Source organism: Arvicanthis niloticus, chromosome 6 (assembly GCF_011762505.2).
Source record: "Arvicanthis niloticus isolate mArvNil1 chromosome 6, mArvNil1.pat.X, whole genome shotgun sequence".
Taxonomy (NCBI): domain Eukaryota; kingdom Metazoa; phylum Chordata; class Mammalia; order Rodentia; family Muridae; genus Arvicanthis; species Arvicanthis niloticus.
Genome location: NC_047663.1, coordinates 17,253,331 through 17,267,978, shown reverse-complemented (window position 1 = coordinate 17,267,978; position 14,648 = coordinate 17,253,331). Strand labels below are relative to the sequence as shown.

The 14,648-nt window shown below is 41.1% G+C and overlaps 1 protein-coding gene across 1 annotated transcript in view; it reads left to right on the top strand.

Annotated features, from left to right (window-relative positions):
- Positions 1 to 14,648, top strand: part of Efcab3 (EF-hand calcium binding domain 3) — a 428,239-nt gene that overhangs the window by 376,762 nt on the left and 36,829 nt on the right. The window contains 7 exon segments of the mRNA XM_076935627.1: positions 737 to 841; positions 3,350 to 3,403; positions 4,082 to 4,186; positions 5,223 to 5,276; positions 6,230 to 6,334; positions 6,924 to 6,977; positions 10,077 to 10,181. Coding sequence (XP_076791742.1) covers positions 737 to 841; positions 3,350 to 3,403; positions 4,082 to 4,186; positions 5,223 to 5,276; positions 6,230 to 6,334; positions 6,924 to 6,977; positions 10,077 to 10,181 — 582 coding nt within the window.

Sequence of the window (14,648 nt, the reverse complement as noted above, 5' to 3'; positions counted from 1 at the left end):
ATGCACACCCAGTCCCAGAATTGTTCAGGCCACAAAGTACAAACAAGAGATTTTTTTACATACAAGTAGAATTATGTAAGTCCTATAACATCTGTCCCAAGGCTCTCATGCTATAATCAAAATACCTCAGTCTGAGTAATTTACAACAATTCATGTTTAGTTTTTATCACTGTGGAGTCTGGAAAGCCCAGCACCAAAACACTTGTACACTCATCTGCTGAGGTTTAGGCTGCTTCCTGCCTAACTTAGGGTGCTACCTTGGACACTAGGTCCTCTCATTGAATATGATGATAAACAGGGAAAACAAAGGGCCTCCCACTTCTGTGAGGCCTCTTTGGGTCCATAATCTGATGCAGGAAAATCCCCATGAGCTCACTCCCCCCTGAAGCGCCTACCTGTTGTTAGCCTTGTATTACAGATAAAGTTTCGATGCAAATTTTGGAAAGAAATTAAACTGTAGTTCTAACAGCCCTTGGCTCTTACACAGTGTCTACACTGCTCCACACTGTACCGACCCACACACACACACACACACACGAGACAAATGTCATCCTCTTACCCAATTCAGTAAAAGGCTTTCAGATACTGAATTTCAAATAACTCCGGATTAGTGACATTGGCTCGCATCTTTGTAATTGCTTCATCTTGCAGTTAAAAACAGTGTTGTGCATTATTTTATTTTCCTTAAATTGATACCATTATCTCTTAACCTGAAATATTCCCCATCTACTTAAAGGAGAAAAGGTTGACACCAAAGACTTAAAAGAAGTTCTGGAAAACATGGGAATCGCACTCACAGAGAAAGAAGAATTGAAGCTCTTGAAATCTCTGCCCATCACGAGTAAGTACTTAGCATGTTGCTGTTGTTCAGAGGAGTGAATGGGGCATTGTGGGCTGCTGGGTGAGAAGTGCTAGAAAAAGCAGCTCTGTTCTTGTTTGTGTTTTGATTTGAAAGTGAGAAACTTCTCTCTTATATTCAGCAAGTGGGCCCTGGTTAAATTCTGCACCCCTGCCCCCAACTCCCTGAAGTATACTTCACATCTGTCTGTCCCCTGGGAAAACGCTCATCTCCCCACAATCCAACAACTAATTCTAAACCCCTGTGAATCATGTGGCTGTGCAGCCAGCATCCACTCTGTCAGTGGCATAACCCAGAAGCCTTCAAAAGTTCTACCTCCAGATCACCTGCATTGTCTCATTGGGGGGGGGGGGGGGTGCGGGGGGAGTAAGGACAGCTGATCCTGTAGGTCTATCACCTGTGCATCCTTCCCTGTACCCATTCTTTCTGTCCCACTTGTCCCCAAGCTTGCACATTGGCAAGGATACTAGTCCCTGGAGGGAGGAGCATCAGTGTCCTGAGCAGCTAAAGCTTGGTACATATCTGAATTCTTGCCACATGTACCTAAGATTGCCCATTCCTTGTGTCTGCATCTCCCCAACTGCCTCCTCACCGTTCTCTCAAGGAAACCAATTGCTCCACGGTGCGCTTGCCTCTTCCTTTCCCCGCTCACACCCTCCCCTCTTCCCTTTGGTACTGCTGGTAATCAAGATGGTCTGTTCTGCATGCTAAGCAAGCCTTCTACTGCTGACTACACCCTGCACCTTTCTTAGCATTTTAGCTCTGTGCAAGTAGCAAGGAGAGGCAAATGGCCTATACTAGAGACTATATCCAGCACATGCTGGACATGGAGGGTCCACAGACTGGAACTATCTGCGGATAAATAGAACCCATGAGAATGTGTTATGCTGGTAGATATTTTTCATTTTCTGTCCCAATTTTACTTCACCTTCACTTATGGAGTTTACTTAGCAAGTCATTTAAAATATTTATTTTTATTACTGCTCAGATTGATAGAGAGACAGACAGACAGACAGACAGACATTTCATAGCTCAGACTGTCCTTGAACTCACTATGTAACCCATGCTGGTCTCAAATCATGATCCTCTTGTAACTTTTATTTTCAAAATCTACTTTTAGTGATGGTTCTTAAATGCTTCAACCTCCATATTAGCCCACCACCCACCAGAGGCAGTGGGAAAGAAAAGATACAGGGGAAATGGACCTGTTTACAAATGATTTGTTGAAGCAACTCACATCTGTGTTGTCTGGAATTCGGCAGTTCAGTTCACTGGTCAGCAGTGGCAGCTCAATCCACTCACAAACACTTCACGGATATATCAGCAGTCCAGTTTGGTAGAGTTGGGATAGTAAACATGAATCAGCAGCAGTGGCATGACCTAACAGAGACAACCAGACCTTTTAGCCTTAGCACAAGTCAGCAGAGGGGACCAGAGTCAACAAGAATGCAGGAAAGTTCTCTGCTGTGCCTCTCTTAACAAAGAGAAAATCAGCAAAGTAGACCCACAAGTGTTGTGCAGCTAGCTCTACCAGCAAGCTCAGCCTGTCACTGTCCATCAAGTCCTTTTTATACTCCCTCCAAACATCATGTGTCCTCCATGTGTCTTGCCTCAGCACGTGTCTTTCTCAGCTGACATCATTCTGCCAATTAGTCCAACTCCAAGGAAGTGGCACACCACCAGAAGTTTTTTGGTCCATTTCTCCCTATGGAGTCCTGACAAATGGAACTCAACTATGAAATGTAAGGAGGATCAGTACATGCATGTCATTAGCAAAGAATCCTTCATCACCTGCCCCTTCGTGTACTTGCTTTAGCAGAACATCCTTTCACTTGTGTCTGCTTCAGAAAAATGCTCCTTCAGGAGTCTTCCATGGCCTTTCATCTGTATCCACTTCAGGAAAATGTTCCTTCACATGTTTACCACAGCAAAACAACATCCAACACAACCGACTTTCCAAAGAACCCTTAAGTTTCCACTTCATCCTTCTGTCTCAGCTTCCCAAATGCAAATAGGCAGGCATGTGCTCTCATGCCTGGCTGGTAACTATGTTTAATATTATCCCTTTACAGGGTCTGCCATTTTGACTAAACATATAGGTATGCCTCGTGGGCATATAGGTATGGCAGATAGGTAGAGAGGAGAGAGAAAGAGTGAAGCTAAACTGCAATAACAAAAAAAAAAAAAACAAGAAGAAAGAGGAGGAAGATGTGTTTGTAACACACCTAATCAGCTACCATGGGTTTCAGCTACAGCTCACACTTAGCACATTGAGAGCAGTCCTTCTGCTGTTATTTGAGGGTGAAACAATAAATGACTAGGTGAGTCATATAATAAAATGTCTATAATTTATAAGACATTTTGGCTAGAGATGTAACTTAGTGGAGAACTGCTTGCCTCACTTGTACAAGACACAGAGAGAGAGAGAAAGAGAGAAAGAGAGAGAGAGAGTTTCTCATCCTTTTTCTTCTGTTTCACTGTATTTTACAGAAGATGGAAAAGTCTATAAGAAGAGATTACTGAACAGTGTGGCACAGATCAAAGGTAAGAGCCACCCCACAAAGACAGGGACTTCGCATTAGCTATATTTAAGTCTCACTGGTTAGAATCTTGCTATTCCATGACTGCTGGTTTGCTGATTCTGAATCTGTCCTTGGAACTTACTGTGGCTCTCAACATAACCTTCCTCTTTGGGTTTGACTGCAGCAGAGGACAGTGGTGTTAGTTCTATGTCACTGTAACAAACTTGAGGTTGTCTTCGTTTCTGAGGTTATTTCTATTACAGTTTATCTTCATCTGCAATCTCTTCAACTGAAGCTTGTACCTCAGTGAGAAGGGAGCATTTTCTCTTCCTAACTCTAACAGGAATCAATGTGGGTCATAAAATAGCCAACATTTCTATGTCCCCCTGGGATTGGATCTAAAATCTTTAATATCCATAGTCTGTTTTAAGGATTTGTTTTATTTTTTAAATTATGCACCTTGTATGTGGGTATATGCATGTGTGTGCAGGTGCCCCATGGAGTCCAGAAGGAGTCAGCTCCCCTGGAGCTGGAGTTACAAGTGGCTGTGAGCCACAGGATGTATGTGCTATCTTCTAAAGAGCAGGGAATGCTGCTAAGCACTGAGCTGACCCTCTGGAACCCCTCTCCAAAGCCTTAAAGCTGTCATCTTCCATGGTGGGAATCACTTGTATTTACTCCCATCTCCTTATTTCCTAAGGGAAGAAAGTTCAAGTCTCTAATATACCACTGATCTTGAAGAATGCAGAATTTGAACTTGAGAAGGCAGACTGTGAGGACCTGATGCAGCTTCTACCCACTGATGGTGAGTGTTTCAGATACCACTGTCCTAGGAAGAAAGTTTGGGGCTTCTGTGTAAGGCCTTGTCTCAGCTAGGGTTTCCATTGCTGTGAAGAGACACTATGACCAAAGCAACTCTTATAAAGGCAAATATTTAATTGGAGCTGGCTTACAAGTTCAGAATGTTAGTCCATTCTTATCAAGGAGAGAAATATGGCAGTGTTCAGCCAGGCATGGTACTGGAGGAGCGGAGTCTTCTTCATCTTGTTCCAAATGCAACCAGGAGAAGACTGGCTTCCAGGCAGCTAGGAAGAGGGTCTCTTCCACAATAGGTGGAATCTGAGCATAGGTAGAGACCTTAAAAGCTCACCTCCACAGTGATAACACTTCCTCCAATAAGGCCATCCCTCCTAACAGTACCACTCCCTATGGGCCAAGAATATTCATAGTCCTTATAAAAGTTTTTATTTTTAAAGTCTCTTAGAAAAGCAACATTTCTCTGTATCGACAAACTCTATACAGCCAGTTAACAAATATATATCACTCATATGTCTTCCTTCTCATGTCTACCTGTTTTTGTTCATTTTGTTTTATATTATGGACCAAGGTCCTCCAAACTAGCAATCCTCTTGTGTCAGCCTCCTGAATGAGTGGATTAGAGACATAACTTGCATAGCCACTTTTAATGAAATAGTTCATTAATGACTTGATAAGATCAATTTTGCTGCACAAAAATGTCAAAAAGGCAAAGCCAGTATAATCTACTAGGAAGAAAATAAAAGATAAGCCCAAGGTCTTCATGAGAGCAATCTGGAATTCAGACCCAGAATGGGTAGCTAAAGGGGGAAAATGAGAGTATACTACCCTTATCTCAGAATGATATTAGATGGTGGGTGATGTCTTTAAATTTCTATCTTCTTTTTTTCTTTCTTCATGAGCTAAAATAGTTAAAAATAGAAATTATGAAAGATGGCTGAATCCCAGCACTTTACAACAAGTATTTTTTTGTGACTTTTCCAAATCTAACTGGGTCTCTGTGCCTGGATTATCTTTTCTTTCAGAGAACAAAATGGTTGAATTAAATGTGTTATTTGAAGAAGTAAAACCTTTTACTGGTAAGTAGTTATGGTTAAAATGGCATTCATTCTTAACTAAGGCCATAATATTTTATAGAAAAAAATAGTATATTTAAACATTAGTTTTCTTTTTTCAGGCTGTGATTAACATTCTAATTACTCTCTTACAAAATCAAGAGTTGACTATTTGTTCCACAATCTTATGATTAAATTTGAGTTTTGCTTATGTAGGATGTGGGGTGTGTGTGTGTGTGTGTGTGTGTGTGTGTGTGTGTGTGTGTAAATTCAGGAAGAAACTACTGAGGACTAGATCTGCTGCCTAAACAACAAAAGCATAATCAGTACTGTTCAGTCTCAAGGTGAAGCTTCTGTAGAACTGCTGCTATATAACATCCCCTGAAATTTTGGTAATATGCTGATGTTTGATCTACATCTGGAATGTGAGCTTTCCCTTCTCATTAATTAAAGTATAAATTCTCTTTCTACAACAAGTGACACATTCACATGCCCTTTGAATTTATGTACCTTAACAATTTTTTTTTTGAAATTTTGTTCCTAAGATTATGACACGTAAGCAATTTAAATAACCTTTCCATGATCTAAAATCATCCGTGCTTGGGGCTGGGGAGAAACCTCAGTCAAGAAAGCCCTTAAAGGAAGGCCTGAGCTTTAACCCCTCCCCCCAAACCCACAGAAAAAGTTGGGCATGGTGGTATAAATTTCCAATCCAAGTGCTAGAGATTTGCAGAGTCAGACAAATCTCTGAAATTCATTGACAGCATTACCTACTGAGCAAGCCCCACTTCCCTGTGAGAAACCCTGTCTCAAGAAAAAAAAAAAAAAAACAGACAGCTGAGGATCAAAGGCTGACCTCTGGCCTCCACATGCACATGTGTTCAGAAATGCTTGCATGGCCATACACACAATGAATAAGAAAAATCATTCATCCATTGCTAAATTCTTACCTGTTAAAAATCTGCATCTTTCTAAAGGGGAGAAGGTTGATACTGGTGATCTGAAAAACTTGCTGAGGAAAATGGGCCTGGTGCTACCCGAAAATGTATATAAAGAGCTGCAGAAAGCTCTGTCAGTTTACGGTAAGTACTGAAGCCACTCCTTCAGACCTGGATGTAGGGGCCTAAAGGTGGATACTTCTAGAATGATACATTTGTATCCAAGGAAACTCATTAAGAAAACGATTCCCGCAGTAAAAGAAATCTTGTTGCCTGATCTTGTCACTGACACTAATCTTGAAGGTTGACAATATCTTTCACTAACCTCTATTGTCAAAGTTAAATGTTCCTCCTGTCCTGGGCATACTACCAGCAATAAAGGATGACCAAGAAGAGCGTGGAGAGGTGGCTCAGCGATTATAACTTGTTGCTCTAGCAGAGGATGAGAGTTTGGTTCAACAAACTCAAACCCATCTGTAATTCCAATTCCAGTAGATCCAATATGCTCTCCTGCATGTATTGCTTGCACATAGTACACAAACATTTGTGCAGGTAAAACACACTTCTTCATATTTGGTTTCATTCTTACATTATGGTAAGAGTAAATTTCCAAACAAATTAGAGATTTGATTAGGGACTTTTCCTAAAATTACAGATGTTGTTCTGTGTTTATGCTGTCTTATTAACCTTCCCAGCAATTAACTTATATTCTGAATGGTATCTTACCTTACAGCTGGTGGGAAGATATATAAAAGCAGATTGCTAAAATTCGTGAAGGATTTCAAAGGTGAGTGAGATGCATGTGGAAGAGCAAGTAAAAGAAATCCTTGGCCTGGTTACAGCATGTGCCTATAGACCAGCATCTTGAGAAGCTGAGGTTAGGAGGATTGTGAATTCCAATCCTGTGTGCAGTATATAGCAAGGCCCTGTCTCAAGGAGGGGGGCGGGGGGAGTGTTAACTGTTAAAATGTTCCAGCTTTGCTTTCTGCTAATTTATTGATCTATCAATATGCCTTATAACTTGCCTCTTGTTTGCATAAACTTTGAGAGACATACATATCTGTATGTCTATTTCTGTAGACATTGTCCTTTTAATTTGTGTACGTGTGGTTGTTGTTATTTGTTTGTTTGTTCTTTTCAGTTTTTGAGATAGGACCTTATCCTGTAGCCCAGGCTGTCCTCAAATTCATGTTTTAGTCCAGGCTGACCTCTAATTTGCAGCAATCCTCTTATCTCAACCAATTAAGTAATAGAACTACAAGAATGGGCCACCATACCCAGTGTGTTCTATCATCATCATCATCGTCGTCATCATCATCATCATCATTACTAGACTATATTTGTATGTTACCAGAGACTGAGAAGGGAGGATTTCAAGTTTGAAGTCATTCTGTACAATTTAACCATACTCTGTCCAAGACCAGCTTTGACACAGGGTTAAACTGAGGTGGGACATAGAGTTGGTAGGCCAAAAGCTGGTAGCTCCTGGCAATTCAGCTCTCTTTTGCTCTTCTGGGGCCAGAGCTGATGACTTCTGGCAATTGATTCCTGCTGATAGCAATGGGGTGGGAGGGATTAGAAAAAGAAATTTAAGTACTTGGGGCTGCTGGAAAGTAAAAGAAAAATCATACACTCACACACTCATGGAATGGACGAATCAAAAGGGGCTCCAACCAACCTTTATTTTTGCTCTCAGAATTTTATTCTGTCTCAGGCAAAAGTTCTCTATGTAAGAAAAAAATATTATTTCAGAGTTAAAACGTTACACAAGAGGGAGTTACAGCAGAATAATTAGGATAATTGATTACATGGCCGTCTAAGCACTTTCAGATTCCATAAGTTCCATAAGTTCAAAGCAATAGTTTATGCCATAGGTTAATAAGGTTTAAGGAGTTACAGCAGAATCGATTACATGTCTTTCCACTAGGATTCCCATCTAACTAAACATTCCCTATTTAGTTTTTTTAGCTCCACAACTCATTATAAGTTTAAAGCAATAGTTTTTATGTCATAGGTTAGCAAGGTTTTTACCAAGACACAGGTCATTTGTCTTATATCTTATTTTTAAAGTTTTGTATGGATAAATTAGCTAATTATCTATTTTCTGTTTGTGACTTATGATCTGGATCTGACCAAGAGCGAATGTTTTTCCTCGATCATAAATCTATCCCGGGCCTATTTCTCTTCCTAGTGCAATTTACCTGCTTGTGACACATGAAGGTTCACAGAACTGTCTTTCCAGCGTTCTTCTTCTTAAAAGAAGAAAATTAAAGCTTAAAATTACTTGACTCAATTCAGGAGTTCTATAAAATCATTATCAGGAACTATGAAATAATCAGTTTGTCTAAATAGCATTATTACATGAAAGTAAATCTTCATATTGATTCTTCAGGAAATCTGCCCAACAGAGTGAGTTAAAACTCAAGAAACAATAGGCTATGTTAGTTACATGAGGAATGCTGCAGTGGCCCACATGCAAAAGCATATCCGGAGCAAGAGGCAATCCTGGGATGAAGTCCCTGGGGTCCATGCCTCTTCATGGTACGGCCACTGCAGCCATGCAAAACAGTGGGCCATCTCTAAGAAGCTCACATACTTGCCACAGCCTTTCCTGAATGGCTTCTGCCAATACTCTATCTCAAAAAATATATATTTTTAGGGACTTGATGGAGATGTAACTCATTTGTAGAGTACTTACCTAGAATGTGCAAGTCCTGGATTTAACTCCCAAGTTCTGAAAGGAAAAGAAAAACTCGCCAGGCGGTGGTGGCGCACGCCTTTAATCTCAGTACTTGGGAGGCAGAGGCAAGCAGATTTCTGAGTTCGAGGCCAGCCTGGTCTACAGAGTGAGTTCCAGGACAGCCAAGGCTACACAGAGAAACCCTGTCTGGAAAAAAAAAAAAAAAAACACGAAAAACTACCAGAAAATTTTCTATCTTGAAAAGTAACCACTTCTCAAGAAAAATAACTACTTGAGAAGTAGAGGTTAAGGAAGGCAGGGCCTGGAGGGTTGGCTCAAGGCTAACAACACTCATTGCTCTTGAAGAAGAACCATGTTTAGTTCCCAACACCCACATGGTGGCTCACAACCATCCTTAACTCCAGCTTGAGGGTAGATGATGCCGTCTTCTAACCGCTGTGGAAAAAGGCATGCACATGGTGTAAATAAACACAAGCATTCAAAATATTCATACACATAAAATAAAGGAAATAAATTCAATTGGCCTGTCAATATGGATGAGGGAAACCTGATGAAGCCCTCACTCGAGATGAAAAACTACAAATAATGACTACTGAGAGAAGGAGACTTAGTCTTCCCTAGGGATGAGCCCCCTAATAGGCTCTCTAATGCCAAGTGGTCAGCCCTCAAAACACACAGACACATATGCACATACATATGCACTCATACATGCAATAATAAATAAACTCCATAAGTTGTTTTTACATATTTATTCATATTTGTGTGTTTATCAATAATTAAAGAATGTGTGGCATGAATTTGAGAGGGGTTATGGGAGCGTCTGTAAGGAGAAGGAGGATGAAGGAATTTATGTAACTATATTTCAATTTCAAAATATCCTTAGGGTTTATAAAATGTCAGGCAAAGCAATGCCTACATTTCATTCCCAGAACCCACACTCAAAAAAGGCAAAAATCTCCTTGTCTTCAATAAGTAATCTTTCCAATGAAAACAAAAACTTAATAAGTGAGTATTTATTTTTCCCTCAGGTTTTTTCTACTGTTGAGAGATATATCTAAATCTTGAGGCATTAACAGTTTCCTTGGGCTCTGGTATCTGACTTCCCAGTGGGGTTTATAATGTGCAGCCATGATCACCACTAAGAATCAATTCCCACATTCTCATCCCATGCCCTTCTTTCCTAAGGGCTACGAGTCAAGGTAAAAAAGGTGGAATCTCTCTTGGAAAACCTGGGAATTAAGATCAAAGGTGAAGAATTTGAAGAACTAATAGCCCAACTTCCACCTGAGGGTGAGTATCGCCAACATCACCCTGCTTGTCAGGGAAATACAGCCCTTCTGTGAACACTCACTAATTCTCTGCCTCTCTGCCTCCTGTTCCTCTTAGCCACTCAGTTGTCTTCGTATAGATCAGGGGTTTTAACTTTACAGTGCCCATGGACCCGGTTCTACACCTGCTATAACAGTCCCCTTCTGAGTAAAATTTAAAATGCACAGGATTACAAAGAAACAAGTTGTAATAAAATACAGTTTATCAAAACATTCAAATGCAAATGGCTAATAGTTTTAAAGTACTTCAGTTCAGGTCGAATTGTTGTCATTTAAAACCAGAGATGAGCACATGCAACATGTTTGCAACAATAGCACTGACATGAACTTTGGGAGATTTATATTGGTGACAAAGTTACAGACTCTGCTGCTATTACCATGATTGGCTGCCTAAAGTAATAATTTTAAAATGCTGTCTCTGTTTTAGTGAAAATAAGTATATACTCTTCCCACTCAAGCTCAAGAAATCCCTGCATTCTATCGGTACATGAACACCAGGTCAAGAATCCCTGGTAGCTACCCTGACTTTTTTGTAAGACGTGCTCTAACAAAGCAGTAATGGATATTTGTTTTATAAAGTAGACTAAACAAGTTAAACAACTCGGGGAAATAACTCAGTGGCTGGAGAGATGGTTCAGCAATTAAGAGTACATACTGTTCTTGCAGAGGACCCAAATTTGATTCCCATCACTCATGTAGGGCAGCTTACAACTGTCTGTAATTCCAACTCCAGGTCAATTTAGTACCTCCCACCTCCATGGGCACCTGTGTAGGGGTGATTTTTAGAAAATGGCATCTGGTCCTGGGCAGTCACCATGTTCCTGCTGCTCCTCGGCTCTGACCGGGGCTCCAGCTAACTAGATGCACAGGCTCTGGCACTCATGAGATGCCAGCATGGGGGATGGCTCTGCCAATCTACCACACTGCATCCACAAAGCTCAGCTGAACCCCAGACAATATCTGCCATCCTCATAGTCCCCGGTAGAAATGAGATTCTTAAAGCTTAATGATTATCTAAAGGATTATATATTTAGAAATGTTCAATCAACAAGATGCCCACATAATTAGAGTTGCTACCCAATATCTAACCTTTTGATAGAAGTTGCTACCCAGGACAGCTTTGGACCCATCTGTGGTTCTCCATGGCTGATTGCCTCCTTCTCCTTCCCTTCCTCTCTTTCTCTCCCAGCTCCACCTCCTCTTCTACTGCCTAATCACTGAGCTCCACTGTGAATACAATGTAGCAGAATAAGTATCCTGCTATACACCTGCTCATGTGCACATGCCCACATAGAGACACAACACATAAGATCAAAAAAAGTGTACACATGCAGACCCATATGCAATGAGATGAAAATCTGCCGTGTCTCTCTGAAATTATGTAGATGAAAGCAGAGTTCTGAGCTGGTAAGTGATACTGTTAACTAGGGAAAATTATGTGCAGACTAACACATCCTATTGTGCCATCATCCTATATACGAGCTGAGTATGATGTCCTGATGCCACTGAAATGTACACTGTGGCAGAACAGAGCCTAGAAGTCTAGCTCCAGCTCTCTTCAGCCATGAAGACCTTCATACCTCTCTCCCTCCGACTTTTCATTCCTGTACCAACTACTCACTAACACTGTCTTCCCTCATTAGATCCCAGGCTTAACATCACCTAACATAACATTACAAACTCTCAAAACTCCTATCAAACATACTCGCCAAACACCAAGCCATCTCCTTATTCTCTGCTCACCCTTGAACACCGCAAGAGGCTAGAGAATCCTAAAACTATGCTAACAGAACTCACTTCAGATATGTCACAGATTTCCACATCGGTCCCTAAAGAACCAAGAGTCGCCACTACATTTTTCCAAGGGCTGTTGTCTTACTCTCAAAGACAATTTCACACATTCTCTATTCAAATTTCTAGTACCTTCTCACCTCAACTCTTAGATGATGACCTTACCCCAGATTTCACAAAGAAGATAGATGCACTTGGGCAAGAAGGTGCTTGGGTTTGCAGCTTCCTTTCTATGAGCTATCTGTACCCAGGGCCTTTTGCCCTCCCTTTTACCTTGCTATAAGGGGAAAAGAATCACTTCCACTGTGTGTGGGTTCTGTTCCTCTTGCTGCCTTGGAGACTTGGCTCCTGCAGTGCTCCCAGCTTATCTTCTATATCATGAATGTCTTCCCCTCTGTTCTTTCTCTCTGCACACCACCATTGATACCGATGTGCCATTACATCACACTTGTCTTCTGTCATCACTCTGCTCTTAGTTCCTCTTGACGACAGAGTTGCCTCAGAGATCCACCACACAAATCCAGGCAGAGTGGTGCACTCCTGTAGTAGCATCACTTGAGAGGTGGAAGTAGGAGGAGCAGAAGACCAAGGTAATCCTTAGCTGCATTCTGACTCTGAAGCCAGCCTGTTTCTGCTTCCTCATCACCTTAGCCTCTCTAACCAGGTTTTCATTTCCAGCATCACATTTACCCAGCTGTCAGAATGCTCATCAATGACCTACCTTTGTCACACTTACCCAGCTCTCAGCATGATCATCAGTGACCTACCTTTGTCAAGGTTCATGGTCAAGACTGTCCTTACTTTACTTGCCAGCTTCCTAGAACTAGACGCATGTGACCACGCCTTTCTGGAAACTTTGTTTTCTCCAGACTCACATGGTGTTCTTACTCACTCAGGTGTCTCCTGTCAAGAGCTAGCTAAACTGAGGAGGTCCAGATAAACTGGGGAAGGTTTAGAGGTGTGACATCAGCAGGGGACCAAACACTGATGACTCTTAGTGATTTGACTCTCTTGCTATTCTGGAGCCAAAAGCTGATTGGTAATTAACTCCTGCTGGGCACTTTACTCTGACTCAGCTGGCTAGGGGAAAGGCTGAGAGTTAGTTAACTCCATGAGCCAGAGGAAAGGAGCAAGGAAGGAAGGAAGGAAAGAAGGAAAGAAGGAAGGAAGGAAGGAAGGGAGGGAGGGAGGGAGGGAGGAAGGAAGGAAGGAAGGAAGGAAGAAAGGAAGGAAGAAAAAAAGAAAGAAAGAGAGAGAGAAAGAGAGAGAGAAAGACAGAAAGAGAGAGGGAGGAGAAGGAAGGAAGGAAGGAAAAGGAAGGAAAAGAAAGAAAGTCAAGCACTCACACAGAATCAGAAGAGGGTTACATCACCATTTTATTGTTGTTAGTTTTTATACCTTCTCAAAAATTACCTCATACAATTATCAGGTAGAATCATTGCAGAAGGATACCTAAGCACTTTTATTTTCCATAAGTTCATAGTAAGTTTAAAGCAATAAGTTCATGTCATAGGTAGATAAGGTTTAAGGAGTTACAGGAGAACTGCTTACATGTCTTTCCATCAAGGCTAATACCTGACTAAATATTCATTACCTTATTTTCTAGCTCCACAAATTCATTATAAGTTTAAAGCAATAGTTTTTATGTGACAACTTAGCGTAGTTTTGTCAAGAGACAAATCATCTGCCTTGTGTATTACTATCTTGAAGTCTTGAATAGATAAACTAGTCAATCATTTATTTTCTGTCCTTGCACCTACAATAAATTGTCCATTCCCAGTTTATGGCCTTTTGTTACCACATAGTGGGTTCATTTCTAACCCAGAAGGAATGTTTTCCTTGATTGTAAATTTGTTCCAAGCCTGTTTTCTTTCCCTAGTGAAATTAGCCAGCCCGGCAGTGGTGGCACACGCCTTTAATCCCAGCACTTGGGAGGCAGAGGCAGGCAGATTTCTGAGTTCGAGGCCAGCCTGGTCTACAGAGTGAGTTCCAGGTCAGCCAGGACTACACAGAGAAACCCTGTCTCGAAAAACCAAAAAAAGAAAAAAAAGAAATTAGCCTGTGACACATAAAGGTTTACAGAGCTCTATTTGCAGCTTTTATTCTATAGGAAGCTGGGAGAGATAACGTGTATCAATTTAGGAGTTCTATAAAATCATTATCAGGAATTATGAAATCATCAATTCATCTATACTGCATTACTACATGAAAGTACATCTTCATATTGATTCTGCAGGAAATCTTCCCAATAGAGTAGATAAATGCCCAGGAAATCATTAAGCTATGTAATAGTGTCAGGAAAGGCATATCATTAGTGAGAAGCAAGCCCGGATGAAGTCTCTGGGGTCCATGCCTCTCAGAGCGCACCCATGACAGACATGCAAAATGGTAGGCCATCTCCAGAAAACTCGCTTGCTTCATAGCCTTTCCTAGATGGCTTCTGTCAGACTTCATTTCCCTTTCTGACTCTTCCTCTCATACAATGTCTCCAAATAATGCAGTGCCAGGGCCATACCCATGAGTGCCTTTTTCGTCTCTACCCTCTTCCTAGGCAATCACATTCAGTGCCATTAGGTTATATCCTATCTGCAAGCCGATTAGGTAAATATATTTCTCTAGGTCAGTCTAAGTCAGAAAT